General features: G+C 43.8%; 7 protein-coding genes across 7 annotated transcripts; 4 read left to right on the top strand and 3 right to left on the bottom strand.

The window, feature by feature from the left end:
* Window positions 1–1,584: 1,584 nt before the first annotated feature.
* Window positions 1,585–3,965, bottom strand: O0I10_008495 (phenylalanine-tRNA ligase, beta subunit; the record flags this gene model as incomplete). The annotated part of the gene is made up of 10 exons (XM_058488498.1): window positions 1,585–1,766; window positions 1,824–2,199; window positions 2,261–2,666; window positions 2,730–2,971; window positions 3,038–3,188; window positions 3,271–3,386; window positions 3,452–3,581; window positions 3,644–3,720; window positions 3,790–3,845; window positions 3,908–3,965. The coding sequence occupies 10 exons, from the start codon at window positions 3,963–3,965 to the stop codon at window positions 1,585–1,587; spliced, it is 1,794 nt and encodes a 597-aa protein (XP_058340744.1).
* A 1,027-nt stretch (window positions 3,966–4,992) lies between these two features.
* Window positions 4,993–6,773, top strand: O0I10_008494 (uncharacterized protein; the record flags this gene model as incomplete). The annotated part of the gene is made up of 6 exons (XM_058488497.1): window positions 4,993–5,068; window positions 5,132–5,463; window positions 5,561–5,618; window positions 5,683–6,348; window positions 6,403–6,576; window positions 6,631–6,773. 6 exons carry the CDS (start codon window positions 4,993–4,995, stop codon window positions 6,771–6,773), a joined length of 1,449 nt encoding a protein of 482 aa, XP_058340743.1.
* Window positions 6,774–6,846: 73 nt separating this feature from the next.
* On the bottom strand, window positions 6,847–7,816 carry O0I10_008493 (uncharacterized protein; the record flags this gene model as incomplete). Its single annotated transcript, XM_058488496.1, has 3 exons — window positions 6,847–6,995; window positions 7,055–7,169; window positions 7,232–7,816. 3 exons carry the CDS (start codon window positions 7,814–7,816, stop codon window positions 6,847–6,849), a joined length of 849 nt encoding a protein of 282 aa, XP_058340742.1.
* A 2,181-nt stretch (window positions 7,817–9,997) lies between these two features.
* On the top strand, window positions 9,998–10,753 carry O0I10_008492 (uncharacterized protein; the record flags this gene model as incomplete). The annotated part of the gene is made up of 1 exon (XM_058488495.1): window positions 9,998–10,753. The coding sequence occupies one exon, from the start codon at window positions 9,998–10,000 to the stop codon at window positions 10,751–10,753; it is 756 nt and encodes a 251-aa protein (XP_058340741.1).
* A 200-nt stretch (window positions 10,754–10,953) lies between these two features.
* Window positions 10,954–13,426, top strand: O0I10_008491 (uncharacterized protein; the record flags this gene model as incomplete). Its single annotated transcript, XM_058488494.1, has 12 exons — window positions 10,954–11,028; window positions 11,225–11,309; window positions 11,371–11,477; window positions 11,539–11,829; window positions 11,901–11,993; window positions 12,048–12,138; window positions 12,203–12,251; window positions 12,314–12,364; window positions 12,427–12,527; window positions 12,577–12,684; window positions 12,743–13,316; window positions 13,378–13,426. The coding sequence occupies 12 exons, from the start codon at window positions 10,954–10,956 to the stop codon at window positions 13,424–13,426; spliced, it is 1,674 nt and encodes a 557-aa protein (XP_058340740.1).
* A 166-nt stretch (window positions 13,427–13,592) lies between these two features.
* O0I10_008490 (uncharacterized protein) lies at window positions 13,593–14,425 on the bottom strand (the record flags this gene model as incomplete). Its single annotated transcript, XM_058488493.1, has 4 exons — window positions 13,593–13,679; window positions 13,742–14,081; window positions 14,148–14,273; window positions 14,349–14,425. The coding sequence occupies 4 exons, from the start codon at window positions 14,423–14,425 to the stop codon at window positions 13,593–13,595; spliced, it is 630 nt and encodes a 209-aa protein (XP_058340739.1).
* A 1,482-nt stretch (window positions 14,426–15,907) lies between these two features.
* On the top strand, window positions 15,908–16,231 carry O0I10_008489 (uncharacterized protein; the record flags this gene model as incomplete). Its single annotated transcript, XM_058488492.1, has 1 exon — window positions 15,908–16,231. One exon carries the CDS (start codon window positions 15,908–15,910, stop codon window positions 16,229–16,231), a length of 324 nt encoding a protein of 107 aa, XP_058340738.1.
* Between the last annotated feature and the right edge of the window lie 431 nt (window positions 16,232–16,662).

The following is a 16,662-nucleotide window of genomic DNA, read 5'->3' as shown; positions in this document are numbered from 1 at the left end:
CCTTATCATAAGGCCGCATTGGATGACAGCCATGTGAGAATCTTCAAGATGTTGATGAGACCTTTTGGTTGTGTCGGTGAGTACTTTCAGGCACGCTGATGGTCATAATCCTTTATTTTCTCAAAGACTTCTCACTTCTTGGCCATGCCTATTTGGATTGAAGTTGGGATGTAGCATTGGGTCGTATGTAGGTGATCATTCATGTTGGCTATTAAAAGTGTCTACCCGAAAAAAAAGATCATACATTGGGTTGTCAATGCAACGTGGTAAGGCCACAGCAACAATACAGTGCCTTTCACCTAGTGATAAGGGATCTCACATACCCATGGTCTAAAAAGTGGAATGTGATAGGATGAGGGTATCATCTTTATTCGTCATTAAAGATTCGTCTATGTGATTTATATTGTTTGCAAGCCTTCTCAGCCTCTCGTCCTTGGTATCCATGATGGTAGGCTTCAATGTAGCACCAGGACTTGCGCTCAAACCTCCTAATGGTTGCCAGGGGACAGCTGTCAAGGAAGCCAGGCAAATTATCCCTAAGACCAGCAAAGGAATAATCGCACTGCTCCCTTGCAACCCTCTTGACGTAACCCCAGTATCTTTCGATGAAGTTGCATTCACAATGAAACTTGGGGTATAATTCAAAGAGGTGTCCAGCCCTTTTCACCACTTCGGAAAGCGCCGATTCTTGCTCTTGAAAATCTGTTTGTGAGGCGAGCAAGTGATGTGCGCAGCACATGTTGTCGGGAGCAGGGGGCTGGCGGCATGTTAAATTAAAGCGCGTTGCAAGCCAGAGACCACGCTCTTCAAGGATCTATGTAAAACACACACAATCAGCACAAGACGATTAGACCAACACTCTGTAATGTATGTACACACCTTCTTTACGCCCTTGAAATAGTACCGCTCCTTTCTGCCTTTCGGCCCAACAGTCCACTCACTGAAGTACAGCGGCTGCCATTGCTTCTCGTGATCGCCGTTGTAAAACCACGCGGTCTTGAACCATTCCGTTCGGTCCTTGGAAGCAGGCTTCTTGTTCAACGGCATCTTGCTGGCAATCAACGCGTTTTTCTTAAAGGCCTGGTGGTTGGAGCTTTGATCAAAGATGATGGCAGCTAACGCGGAAATACGTATGTACAATGATAGACATTCATAACGACAGCAAAGTATCTTGAGAGATACAAGAAGGAGAAAAGAGAAGAAAGAGGCGAGGAGAATGAGGGTGGCCAAATTAAAAACTCAAAAGAACAATCACATCGCATGAATAAAGAATTAGCGATTGAGCCAATCAAAGGCATTGTGAATCTCAGCAGTGGTTGTACTTCTCGTACATGCCTTATTAGCTTTGCTCTAAGATCTCTGATCCACATGATTCCCCTTTTGCTACTTGTGTTTGCATTTTCGATGTTGTATATAAGAAGCCGTCATCCATGTACACTTCATTGTGTGAAAAGTGCACACATCCTTGATTGTCATTCATATTCAATGTTGTCCCCCCACATGGCTGCAAATGACATCATGTCGTAGATAGGATACATTTCTTTATACCAAGTGCATGTTATATAACCAAGGACAAATATTCTATTACACAAAGGGTTCAAGGTTGAATTCAAGGGCAGTGGTGGGATGAGTGAGTTCAAAGTTCTCGAGAACGGTGGGATGTAAGACGCCGAACGAGCCAACAATTTCTTGCTTGCGTTCACCGGTTTCCTCGTTCACGTAGCGAAGATGGATATCAGCGGAACGACCAGGGAAGTAAGTGGGGTCTATTACAGTATTAGTATCATGGACAATGATAGATAAAGAGGGGTCCTTTTACTTACTTTCAGATTCCTGGATCCAGTAACCAAGTGCATTACCATCCTTTGCAACCATATGCGTGTTGAGCATCTCCATCAATCGGTTCAAAAGACCATGGATGACTTCGAAGCCAGAGGTCTTGGACATGTATGCTGCACAAACATGGCGCTCGTTTCGGGTTCTACGTTCGCGTGACTCATCCTTCAAACCAATATCGGACACTTCAAAGACCTTGATAGGAAGAGGAAGCTTCTTGTTGCTGTTGATGGTCTTGAGGACACCTGGAAGCAAAGATGTACGTACAACTTGGTATTCAGCGGTCTTGGGGTTGGCAAGCTTGATGGCAGTGGTGTTGTCATCGACACGGTTCAAGAACTTGAAGTTTTCATCATGCGAGCACTAAAGAGAGGGGTAACGAGGGTTAATAAAGAAAAGTTTCCACCTCATCCATATAGCTTACCAAGATCAAAGGAGCAACTTCAGTAAAGGCAGACATGGCCAATTCACGGCGTACGTGATCAGACAATTTGTTGGTGGGCAATGCTGAGGCAACCGTGTTGACACCAGGCATCTTGCGAGGCAAGTTGTCGTATCCATAGGAAATGGCCACATCTTCCATGATATCGGCAGCGTGAAGGATATCCCAACGGGTAGGTGGCACATCCACCAACACCTCGTTCTTATCATCAGGGTTCACCTTGGCAGCCAAAGTCATCTTTTCAAGAAGCTTGCAGATCTCATCACCAGGAAGATCAAGAGCAGTGCATGAGTTGATGTAATCCACCTTTGCAGTAGCGCGCCATGGGTCCAACTTGGGGGTTTGCTCAACACGGCCACCAGGATACACAATCTCAACAGGTTCCACGCTATGCTCACAAGGATGAGAACCATGCCTTCCCTTTATCCCCCTCTCCAAATCTACTACTTACGTGAAAGGCTCGGCACAGTATTCTGAAAACATGGCACAGAGGATATTCAAGACAATGTTGGACTTGTGTTCATCAGTGGAAGTGATTTCGATAAAGACGTTCTTGGTCGACAACTTGATCTTTGAGTGCTCAGAGTTGATAATAGGTGGAAGGGAGCACACTGTGCGGTTGGCATCAAAGACAACGGGATATACTGGAGAATCACGGATAATGTGAAGGAATTTGCCAAGATGCTTGTCACTCTATTATTACAATGCCAATAGGGTGAGCTGTTGGTGAAGCATGGATCGACGTTTTATCGCACATACATCGTATAATTCCATCAATTCATCACCATCGACCTCCTTGGTTTGGTTGAGAGGAATAAACTTGATATCCTTGTGAGGCAAAGCTTCATAAGTGAAGGGACCTTGGATGGTGTCGAGATCGTGAGTACCCATGGATGCAAGAGTACGCTTGCTATAAAGAGAAAAAGAGAGATCACACATCCTTCGTCAACCACTATTTCCTTTCTACCTCATGTCCATCAATCACCCCTTACCGGCAAATGTTGTTGTGAAGCTTGTCCTGAAGATCAATGAAGCTCTGATAGCGCTCTTGAGTGAAAGTGATATTACGCAAGATAGCACCAACGACGTAGGGTCTGATTTGAGCGGTCTATCATCATGCATGATCCTTTAGTGTCCACCCAATTTGCTCATGATCGAATAATCAAACTTTACCTCTGGCTTGACAATAATCTTTTCTAATTGACCACTGGCGGGCTTGACAAGTCGATAGTTGGGTGCATCCATCTTGCCTTCAAAGATACGCAAAGCACGAGAGATACCCTCCTCACACAACAAATCGTATCTAGATGATCCTCGTCAGTTTCCTTATTATCGATTGCATGTGCCCTTTATCTTGTTGCCTACCTGTTGGCAGGAATATCAATCTTCAACTCTGGGCGCTCTGGGACACCGTTTTCATCGTTTGCTTCGCGTTCAGAGGTCTAAAAGGGTCATAGCAATGTCAACAAGCTGTACAAAGGAGAAATGGTTGTCGATGGGTGTCACATTACGTCTTCTTCAAGCTCAATGCCAAAGCGGAAGCAGAGCTCATTGAACTCCTCGGAGGCTGTAAAATGACAAGCAATTAGCAAGCCATTGGGATACAAGATTGAAGAGCGTGTTGCGTACTGTAGTTTCTCTCGAGTGCTTCGAATAGACGCTGCTTGTCGACGGATACGGTGGGCATGGCGTGTTTTTGATAGGTGGGGTTACCAACAAAGGAAGAGGTTCAAGCTCAAGAGTAGCACCTTGAAACTTAAACGAGTGGCTTGTAACCGACTCATAGTGAGATGGATGGATAGCAGGATCACCTCCACACACCCCCCACACCCACACAAATACAAATAAATACCTATTGATCACACCCATCCATTGTCAACAAGTATCATTCATTCTTTCATTCCTTGTGTATACCTTTCATATACATCTTCAATTTGGGAGTGCACCCTTTTCTTCATCCAATAATCATTGCTGCTCATTTTCCCTCCGCAACATGTGCCTTGTTTCATGGCATGTTCCATGGGTTCCCAAGGGAATCAATACACACACACATCAAGAGGACAACTTGGATATGGAATGTAAATCAATTTTTGGCAAGCAAAAAGCTGAGTGCAACGTGATCAACCTTCCTCTGCACCTCTTGTGAACCCCACATTTTTCCGGAGAGTTCCATGGACCAAATCAGGAACCCGTCTTTGTGAGCGAATCATATTTGACAGATTGATCCGATTACCTTTCTTTCCCACTTTCCCACCTTCCCACCCTGCTGACGCTCGTTGTGTATGTTGAAGTTCATCATCTACTAAAGTTAAGCTCAATGAGAATGATGCTGACATGGTAACAAGTGGCGGGTTATTATTATTTTAGTGATGTGGAAGAATTGGATGCCACCATGTTATTTTCCCTCGGTGGGTGTGTACATACGATCATGATTTCCCACCTTGCCAACCCATGACGTTATTGCATATGGTAAATAAATCCTTCACGCACCTTTTCTGGACTGATTATGTTAAACGCTAAATAGGGAAGCTCTTGTCTCAATATGGCCATTAAACAAAAGTGATCTGCCGATGTCCAGCTTTCTTGCGTTTCTTTATAAAGCGTCCTTGTAACTCCTCCTCTCCCCGCATTTTACATATAACCTTGATCTGCCTTCTTCCTCCTTCTCTCATTCCCACACATACACACTCGCACAACACGACACTACTCCATCCATGCCATTTCTCCAGGGAAGCTTCCTGCTGTACTTTGTAGCCTGTTTTGCCTCCCTTGGTCAATTTCTTTTTGGATGTACGTTTATAAAAAGGCATCATCACCATGCTCGATCCATATACTAATGCTTGTTTCAAAAAGATGACCAGGGTGTGCTTTCCGGCATTTTGGTTAATGAAGATTGGCTACAAACTTTTGATTATCCAAATCCTGTCATGCAAGGCTTTGTGGTCTCCATCTTTTTGCTTGGTGCATGGCTCACCTCCTATTTCGCAAGTTGGGTCATGGATCGATTGGGTCGACGGTGGACCATTGAAATTGGTTCCTTTGTCTTTATTGTGGGCGGCATTCTCCAAACAGCATCGAACACACGGGTCGAAATTCTGCTGGGTCGCCTAATTGCTGGTTTTGGTATTGGTTTTTTGAGCACAGTGCTACCTGTGTACACGGCGGAATTGAGCCGTGCCCATAACGTGAGTCAATAATGCAGCAAACTAAGCGCCGCCCAACCCCCTTTTATAACATCATTGGATCACTTTTTCTAATCACTGCTTACTTCCTTCCTAATAGCGTGGTCGTGTAACAGTAGCTGGCATGTCAATCAATATGTTTGGTTACATGTGTTCAGGTATTGGTCGTATACATGTATCCTATGTATAGAAGAAGGACTAACATAGATCCCATCATAATAGCATTCATCGATTATGGATTCGCATTCATTGAAGAGAGTAGCTGGTCATGGCGTGGACCCTTACTTTTGCAATGCGTCTTTGCAGCTATTCTTGCAATTGGCTGTTTCCTTTTACCAGAGTCTCCTCGATTCTTGGTATCCAAGGAACGTAATGAAAATGCAGTCAAGGTGTTGGCACGTCTTTATGGAAGAGATGAAAATGACAAAGACGTCCAACTTGAATACCAAGAAATTGTCAATGCTGTCGACTATGAACGCACTCTTGGCCAAACCAGCTGGAGAGAAATGTTCACAACCTACAGGCGACGTTCCTTTATTGCTATCATGGTACAAGCCCTTGGACAATTGAGTGGAATCAATATAGTGACCTATTACGCCCCACAAATGTATGCCGTCGTCCTTGGTGAAGGAAGATTAACCATCTTGATGGCAGGATTTACTGCTTTGGTATACTTTGTCGGTGCACTTGCAGCAATCTTCCTTGTTGAGAAGGCTGGTCGTCGACCTCTTTTCATGACCGGTAGCGGACTCATGGTGATTTGGCTTATCCTTATGGCTGTCTTTACCAAGATTAACCAAGGCCTCACATACGCCATCCTTGTTATTGTATTTACCATGGTTTATGTCTTCACTTTTGGTGCATCATGGGCTTGTGTTGATTGGTTATGTAAGTTGCATATACCCCGCAAAGCGATGAAAGTCTTATGTATTCTTTGTATAGATCCTGCCGAGATTTTCCCGTTGCGTGCAAGAGCCAAGGGCATGTCACTTGCCGTATCATCCAATTGGCTTTGCAACTTTGCTGTAGGCCTTTGGACACCTGAACTCTTTGACAAGATTGGATGGGCCACTTATTTATTCTATATGGCATTCAACGTCATTGCATTTGCCATCGGTAAGAAAAAAAGTGCTCTATTATGAATGCATCTATTGATAAAGTACTTTGTAGTTTATTTCACATTTGTTGAAACCAAGGGACGTAGTCTTGAGCAGATTGACGCTGTATTTGGAGACGTCAATCATGCCGAAGCGCTTTCCGAAAAACCACCACCACCACAAATACAAGAAAAGGTGAAAGATGACACTGCTTAAAGTTGATCCCCCCCCCACATGTATAGTATTACTTTTAAAAGACAATTTCGCATCTTAATATAATGTATCTTTATCAATGATGATCCTTTTTACTATGGCTTGATGACTTGGCGGCATTGACAGCAGAGACCTTGCTTTGATGACTTGGTGGGATAACAGGTTTTTTGAGGGATTTGATGTCATCAGATGCAAAGCCGGGTATACGCACATTCCAGTTTCGTTCTAGTGATATTGACGATGAACATCCTTGCCTTACGTTTTTCCTCCTAATGATCCCTTACCCAAATGTAATTGAAGATCCTTGACTTGAAGTGTGTCTGATTTGCGATGCTTGGCCAAATGACAGGCAAATTGAGTAACGGATTCAATAAACTCATCAGCAGCTTCCATTAATATCTACATACAAAAAAGTCAATATCCCTGTAGGATACTCTCAAATCACCCTATCCTTATCTTACCTCCTCCACTTCGGGTTCAAGTCTTTCTGTGGGTGCAAGTTGTTGCAACTGCCTCCTGCTGACAATGGTTTGACTTTGTAAATCCAAAGGATTAGCCGGACCCGATGCTGCTGCTGCCATAGGGGTTACACCAACAGGACGCGTCGAAGACGATAGATCACCCCCAGCAGTAGATGTCACTGGTGTTTGCACGGGTGTCGTAGCAGCTGTAGTAGTAGCCGTAGCACTGGTGGATGGCGAAGGAGCAGCAGACTGTGGTAATGCTTGTTGCTGTTGTTGTTGTGGCTGTTGCTGTTGCTGTTGCTGCTGCTGTTGTTGTTGCTGCAAGTGTTGTAGTTGTTGTTGTTGAGCAGCTTGTGCCATTGCAATGTGCTGATTGGGATTAAACACGGGAGGCAATTGGCTAAAGAGTTGTTGGTAGACTTGTAATCGTTGTTGAAAGTCTCGTTCCTGTGCTTGTAGTTGATTTCGTTCCTCTGCTGAGAGATCGGTGCGCTCAAGTGCCTGCCGCACATTCATAAGACTCCCATTCAGCAGCTGGTATTGCTGGATCATTTGTATTTGTGGTGGAAGCGCATTGTTCATATTGTTATTCATGTGGATATATAAAAGCAAGTGAAGAAAGAAGCATACAGTCTTTGCTGAGATCCCCCACTCAGCTTGGGAACAAAAATTGTGTCACGTGATGTCCAATCATAAAGGTCCGCGAGGCCTTCGAAGAGAGAACAACCGGTATCGATGTTGAATTGCTGGTGCATCCAAATATTTATCAACCTACCTATGTACCATTTTATCAATGCATTCACCATTCGGCTCACATTATGAGCACACAGAAATTCACACGCCCACGTTCATAGAATAAAAAGGATGTTGTCACGTTTCATATCACTCCACCCATCTCTTTCCTCTATCATGTCGCTTTTTTGATTGATGCCGCCGTTAGATGTCAAGTTCTTATGCTTGTTGAGGTAGGTGCCCGCTTTCTTTGACTCTGTGGATTAGTGTTGATCCTTGTGGTCATTCATCATAGTGCTTCATTGTTATCATGCACCTCGTCTTCATTATGATATTTGGCTCTTTTAATAAGGTAAAAACGAATGATAGTGTAGTATTTGATGAATCGTTTATTCATATGCACACCTTTCGATGTAGCTACATTCTATGAAGCCATTAAGAAAAGAACATCCTGAGCAAAATTGTTGCCGACAGCCCTATGAAAACTGTGCTTTGGCTTGTTGATCGTATGGTGTGCTATCCATATGAGGCCGAGATCAATGGCGAGGGTACATCGCTCGAAAGTCCAGTAACCCCTTCGCAAACAAGGAAAAACATGATCTTAAAAGGAGGATACACCATTACAACAATGGCCACTTATTCGTTATTGGGAGCGCGGATCTTCATTTCGTAAATCCTATATGCTGCAATCTCCAGAACAGGTGGCAAGAAGAGAACACTGATCGCCTGCACCAAAGCTACAACAAGGAATACAATAGCTTCTTTCAACGTGATAATATGCAATGGTTCCAATCATATTGTACGAGTACGATGGGCAACTACTGCAGAGAATAACGGGGATCAATAGCGTTTTGGAAAGCTGGTTACATATCACGTTGCATACATACACGGCTTGATCATATGAGAGAGCTGCACAAGATTTCCCCTTTGGCGAGGCCTGAATATGCGCCACCTATTCTTCAGCGCTTCAAATCCAGGAAACGACCAATTAGAGAAACGACCCACGAGTTGAACCGTACAAGCATGATCATCGGCAAGAGGAAAACGGCATACCACATTTCACATCGGCGCTGTTACATCACGTGCAATCAACGAGTGAGCAACAGCTCCAGCTATTGTGCCCGCTTCTTCATCTACAAACCATCATCTCAAGCACCACCACATAGCTCAATCCTGGACATTTCATATGTACTTTCACGTCATATGCCTAGACAATGACTTGTGTCCTAGCTGATACCTCTATTGAACGGGTCCTACGACCAAATAATGGACCCAGTGGAGCATGTGATCACGGATCAGGGCATTTCTTAATATGCGTCATTAGCCCGGTCGTGCTCAAGATTGATAGGATATTCAAATTTCAAAGACTTGTTGGCCTTGGCACTGCAAATGCCTCAATTTTTGTTGTGAAAGCTCTAAAGGCCATACAAATTCACCAAGCGCAAGATTCCAAGGATCATCTAGCTTCAATTAAGCAGCAGGCGTTGATAAGAAATGAATCGATGTTTGCCTGACACCAATGGAGACCCACCTGCATATTGCACGAGTGAAAGCCTTACTAGGGTTACCATTTTACATGCGTGTTGGTATGCCTGGTGCACGCTCGTCGTGGCCGAAGAAAATTCTTATAGCTTATAAGCTAGCATCAATCATATTACAGATCAATACATATGTCAATAAAAAACTTCTCTATACGTTACAGCCAAATTGCGCTAGAAGATGTGTCATTCATACTAATGAGTTTTTGGTTGAAGATGTCGACGTTCATAAGCAAGCATCACATTCCTTGATGATAGCTCCATGGATCAATCACAGTATCGAATGCATTCACCTGGTTGCCAGGGTCTTGTTTCCATGGAGATGAGACGATACAAATGTGGGCGGCTCTAATCATGCAACAGCGCCTGGTTGAGTTGCAATGGGGAATGTGACACAAGGAATTCGACAGGTGGCTTTGATGTGTGCTATTGCAATTCCACTGCCCACTTTTGATTTTCTCGTTCACACTCTTTGTTGATCTCTATTTCCAAAATGCCACCTTCCAAAAAGACTGAAAAGAAAAAGGTTATCGACATTGAGCAGCATGAGTCGAGCAGCGATGAATCCGATTCCGAGCAAGAGCAACAACAACAACAAAAGCAACAACCTTTGAAGCGCAAAGCCGAGGAGGAACCTGAACAGCAACATATGAGCAAAAAGGCCACTACCGGCAATTCTTTGTTTGTTGGTCAATTGAATAAGAAGGCGACTCGACAAGAGATCTCTGATTTCTTTTCCCAAGCTGGTACGGTGGTGGATGTGCGTATGAAAAAGACCATGAAGAACCGAGAAAACAACCCTGGTTATTGTCATGTGGAGATGTCTTCGCCTGCCGAAAAGGAGGCTGCTTTACAGTTGCATGGCACCGATTTTCAGGGATTCAAGCTTAACTTGGATGATGCTTCCAATTTCAAACCAAAGGGCCGCCGCAATGATAAGCTCAGTGCACCTTCCAACACCCTCTTTGTCGCCAACTTGCCCTTTGAAGCCGATCGCGATTATGTAAAGTACGTCTTTGAGAAATTCGGTGATATTGAACGTGTCAGTCGCATCATGGCCAAGGGCTACGATACTGGTATTGCCTATGTCGAGTTTAAGGACATGAAGAATGCCGTTACGGCTCTTCAATCCATGCAAGGCGAGAGTGTCAAGGGTCGTCCCATTCGTCTTGATTACGCCGAGAAACGCAAGAATAACAAGCCCCATCCTCTCAAGAAAAAGAACTTTGTCAAGGAGCAAATGTCATAATCGTTGTAGTAATACCACCATCTTTCATTTCAACCCATTCCCTGCATACACCTTCTTCCTCCGTACAATCAATCACACACACACATACATATACAATCACGCATGCATTTTATATATACAACTGTGGACCATGGATACATCTTGTAATGCATTAAAAAGAGAATTTGACATCATTTGGTTGTGTGGTGGTACGTGTTTCCATGTCAAGCAACGAGCCATTTCCTTTCTTGGCAATTAGCATTGGCTGGCTGGCTGCTCATAACTGCTGCTGGGCGGTGTAAATGTGTGGGCGCACTCGTTTCACTTTTACTACTACATCCATCTTTATGCGTTCTTGGCAAAAAGTCTTGACCCTACTTTCCCTCTTGCCATTGGCAACACAAGTGGTCCGTGGCGATGCCACTCACATGGTAAAGCATACACAATCTATCATTGGATAAAGAGAGCTCATGGGTGGTGAAATGATAATAGTCAAGCAATGATTACTTTACAACCGAATGTTCAGGTGTTTGGAGCAAAGGCAGCATTCCAGGTGGCCAGGATGCCTTCATTAAAGGTATGCAGTGTCTCTCATGGGGTAGGCGTGATTGTCAAGGAGACTCACGAGGAACTTTTAGTGGACTTTGCTGATAGCTCTCAAGGCAAAACGGCACTTTTGGTCTACGAGTGGCAGGATTTTGACCTTGTTGGTCGAACCTTGGGCAATGATACAGTTGGAGGAAGGGTAAGGGCTTAAAGAGGTCTCTACTCTGTCAAGATGGACTTATGGGCGAGAGTACATGTAGAAAAAGGTGGTGTGTGATGAAGAAGCGATTACACAACGACTTTGCAATGCATCTTCCTATGGCGAGTTTCTAGTGTCTTCGGGGGACAGCCATAGCTCTATTTTCACAACGGCGATTCACCTCAACAAGTCCGAGGAATCTGCTTTATACAAGGTTGACAACACTGGCTATTACTGCGTATCCATCCTTCCCGCCAATCGAGATAACGAATCTATCAGCACATTTGACGCGACGATCGAATGGAGGAATCCTTATGGCAATTTACCTGCAGGCGATTATCCGAAATTACTGGTAAGATCATCAGCCAGCAGAAGGACGAGGAAGGATATCAATTGACGCATGGCACCTCTCTATGTATGTAGTTTTATGGCATCTTTTCCTTGATTTATCTTGCTGTCGGTCTATTTTGGGGTATTCAATCTTTCCGTTATTGGAGTGATATTCTTCCTGTGCAGGTAACAAGGCTGGGGGATCTCATGTCAATAGGAAACATGCTCATCATAATGTAGCATTTTCTCTCTGGAACCATCTTTTTCCTTATCGTCGAAATGGCTATCAACTGGGGATTCTGGGAAGCTTACAATCAAACGGGTAGCCCATGTAAGTTGTTCATCATGTTGGAGTAATGGATGTGGGTAAGACTCATGTTACATTCTTTATTCAGCATATGGTCTATTGGCATTGGTGGCATTGACAAGTGCAGGAAGAAACAGGTAGAGTCGTTTTCTATGTAAAGGATGCTTATATGCTTAATCACGTTCTTTTTCATTTGTAGCATGTCATTCTTTATGCTTTTGGTGGTGTGTATGGGCTATAGCGTCGTCAAGTAAGTAGCATAGATCATGGAAACATGGTATGTTGTATGCTAATAGGGGGATGGTTTTCTAGACCAAGCTTGGGTGCAACAATGAAAAAGTGTGTGGTATTGGCGTGTACGCATTTCTTCTTTGGTGTCGTTTATTCTTTGGGTGTCATGTTGTTGGATCCTGGTAAGTTGTCATGTTAGTGTATATGGATGGTATTGACACTTCTGCATAGAAACGGCTGGTTTCCTTGTTCTCTTGGTCATCTTTCCCTTGGCTATTACCATGTCAGCATTCTATGTGTGGATTTTCAGTTCATTGGGTGCGACGATTAATACCCTGGGTGAGTGTATATATGTAGAGGGGATCTATAACGAGTATACTTATCTACATGATGATAGAAATTCGTAAACAGCACGTCAAGGCATTGATGTATACCCGCCTCTATCGATTGCTGATCTTTTCGGTCCTTATGGTGGTGCTCATCTTTGTCATCAACATGTTTGCATTCAGCGGCAGTAGTGAAGTGGATTGGGATGCGAATAGCTGGCAGTGGCGATGGATCATGCTGGATGGTTCGCTCAATTTGCTTTATTTCGTTGTATTCTTTGTGATCATCATCTTGTGGCGTCCTACCAGCAATAACCAGCGATACGGTTTACAACAAATCAGTCAGGATGAGGATGAAGCAATGGATTTGGAAGATCAGCTACGTCGTGCTGGTGGATCTCGAGGATTGAACGATGATGAGGCAGCTATCTTTGAAGTTGGTGATGATGATCTTAGTGATGATGGTCATGACAAGGTCAAATTGGTATCGGTGCCAGCACGTCAAAGCACAGAGACCCGATCCTCTCCCCCCTCTTATGCGGCTGCAACATCTTCGTCAACCCCACAACATCAAGCACCATCCACACCCAATCATCGAGGTGAATCAGAAGGCAATGCATTGTTACAAGAAGAGGATGATGACGAGTAAGTATGGATGGATAGAGGGTGTGCAAATCATACAGGGTTTAACAATCGTCCCCCATAGGCCTGATGACGATGAACGTGCCCATTTGACAAAGAATGCCCGTAAATAAGTTAGAGAGACTCTTTCAAAATGTATCATAAGATAAAAAAAAAGCAGCAATATACATTACATGATCCCAAAGATATATACATGCGTGTGTACGTGTGTTGTGTGTATGAATTTTTTATATGAGTGATGGTAAAAAAAACAACATGGTGGATGGAAATTAGAGATGTTTAGATCTTTTGCATGGCAGCAACATCAACGGATTGGACGTAGTCCTCCAAAGCCTCGATAGCCTCAGTCAAGTCATCCATGGAGACCTAAAACACGAAATGTATGAATAACCCCTGTATGATCCTATACCAACTCGTTTCCAATTTACCTTGTCATCCTCAACAACGCAGTTGATTTGAAGCTTCTTGATACCGAAACCAACAGGGACGTGTTGGAAACCACCCCAGAGGAGACCTTCCATGGAGATATCACGGACGGCCTTGGTCATAGCGTCAATATCGGTCTCATCATCCCAGGGCTTGACTTCCAAGGTAACGGTGGTCTTAGCAATAGGCTTGGGCTTGGCAGCCTTCTTGGCGTTGTATTCGGCAAGACGTTGGGCCTTGATACGCTCAGCCTCTTCATCAACCTCCTCATCATCGGAACCAAAGAGATCAATGTCATCATCCTCCTCAGCGGCAGCAGCAGCGGGAGCAGCAGATGCAGCCCTATCATATCGTGATAAGCAAATCTTGTAAAAAAAAAAAGACGCGTTTTGACAACACACAACTTACTTGGCAGTCAAGCCTTGGACAGCAGCAATGTGCTTGTACCATCTGGCCAAATGGGGGTAAGCAGTCTCGGAAGGACCTTCAGGAAGGGCTTCGAAAACAGCCTTATCGGCATCAGAGGCTTCGACGCTAATCAAGTTGCACCATGGTGAGTACTCCCATTGATAAAAAGTGCATTCACATTCAACAAACAAACAAACTTACCCCTTGACGTAGGAAGCGTTCTCAAAGAAACCGTTCAAAAGCTTGAAGGCGAGAGGGGTCTCGAGGGTGAGGGACATTTTTTTTATGTACAAGGAAAAAAAAAGAGAGAGTGAAAGTAACAGAGTGGCAGCGGATGCAAAGTTTTTTCAAGCACAGCGGATACCCAATTGATGGCTTGGCTGTTGTCGTACTTTTTTTCCATCCGACAAACCAACACAGCATAAGAGATCAACCCAATTTGTTGCATCCAAGGTACTTTTTTATTCGTTACGGATGAACCTTGAAATTGATTGGACATTTTATCATCAAAGGGAGAAAGAAACGTGGGTTAGATAGGTTAATGTTTCAACAATGTACTGCTTTTTTGTTTTATGTATGCTGCGTACGTGTGAGCGTGTGTGTCTACATACATGTCAAATACTGCTGCTATAAGGCTCCTTGCATAAAAAGAGAATGAGCTCCGTACTAAAGTATAAGCCATGATAAACCCACCCCCACCTTATTATAATTTTTCTTTTGTTCAGGGACTAGGCTTCCTTTGGATCTCCTAAAATGAATGATTGGGCATGGTTACACGCATATACGTAAAGGAAAGCGCGCGCAAAAGGAGATGACAAAGAAAAAGAGAGAGACCAACCTGATCCTCCCTATGATGATTTTCAAACGAGTGGGAGAGTGGAGGGAGGGGGAGAGACACACAACCACGTATTGCATAGATGCTGCAGAACCTGTGCATTAACAGCATGGAAACGACAATACAAGTATAGAGAAGGGGTGATGGATGCTGTCGTCACTATTGTAAGTTCTCATCATCCCTTTTCTATGATGACCTTTTTATTTTGACACATTGTCTTTTTTCTCTCTCGGAACGAGCCATGTTTAGCAAATCGTTGTTTACTTTCCATGGGCAGTCAACGCGCCCACATTACTAAACGCACTAAAATGTGCGTCCAGGGTGAACGGGATTTGTTAGGGGTAAATCCGAGTCCGTGAGTGTGGGAGAGAAGGTAATAGTGGGTGGGTGGGGGGGTTATGTTTCTTTGTCCCAAATCATGCATTATACAAGGGCGTCTTTGGCAGGAGTTATGCAAAAAAAGTGGAAGCATGTTCTAAAAAGGTAGTCGACATTCGTCATTTTTGTCTTGTGAAACAGTAGAAAAATGCTTTTTGATCGTCCAGTTCCATCCTCATCATGTCATTTCAAAAAAGTTGTTTCATGTCGGTATTTGGATAGTGCTGCAACACAATACAGCAGCAACAAGCAGCGGGGTGGAAAAAAAGTGTGAGGAGTGCAAAAGGAGGAAAGCCCTGTTCCAGCAGCATTGGCATTTGTGTGACCCAGACAACATGCTGCATTCGGGTCATGTTGCGTATTATGATTGGTGTCATCTCAGATCCATGAGAGCAAAAGATCCGGTTATTTGGTTCTTTTGCTGCAATGGGTTGCATCTCACAATGTTGTGTATATATAAACCCGCTACTTTTTTTTTTTACCTTTCATCAACCCCCAACACGCATCACACATTTCACATTTTACTTTTACCATCATCATCACCATCATGTCCTGCCAAAAACTATTACTCTTGGAACCTTTTGAATACGACGAAGCCGCCAATGGTCGAAGCACTCCACCCTTAGTGTTCACAGAAGATGAATGGGATGACACGCCTGTGACTTCGCCAAGTACTACTGTCACTACCTCTTCCGAAAATGATCCGAATAGCTTGTTTGGGGACCTGGATTTGGTCGAGGTGTCCTTTATTCCTCCTCCACCCCCACCTCCACAAAAATCCTTTGTGGATGAAAGCGCAACCGACATCTTGTCCATGTTGCTCTCACAATTTGATGCAGCAGCTGATTCACAATATCTTGTCCACCAGTAAATCAAAAATCGCTACCACCACGTACCACTTCCCCCTGCTGCATCATGTCAAATCCTGTTCCCAGCATCTTTGTCCGGATACCCCTGCTAAAAAAAGTTCCATTTGCTTGTATACATTTGTAAATCACATCCATCATTTATCAACCCACCCCCCTTTTTTGCTTGCTTATAAACAACACAACACACTTGTACATGTCCTACTATAAAGCATACCATATTTGTTTGTTCAGGCTATATTCTATGTGGTGTGGCTCGTTAAGGTTAATGACCTGTCTAATGATTTCCCTCCTTGTTTTTGTTGATTGGGCGTATTTTGACAGCACAACAGCATGGCATATTATCTTTAGCCGATACATAAACGCACGCATGCATTAAATTGTCTCTCCCCCCAACCTCTGTTTTTTATTGAATCCGATTCCGTAACACCACACC

Source organism: Lichtheimia ornata (genome assembly GCF_029851405.1).
Source record: "Lichtheimia ornata isolate CBS 291.66 chromosome Unknown scaffold00045, whole genome shotgun sequence".
NCBI classification, from domain to species: Eukaryota; Fungi; Mucoromycota; class Mucoromycetes; order Mucorales; family Lichtheimiaceae; genus Lichtheimia; species Lichtheimia ornata.
This window is presented reverse-complemented; position numbering and strand designations above follow the sequence as displayed.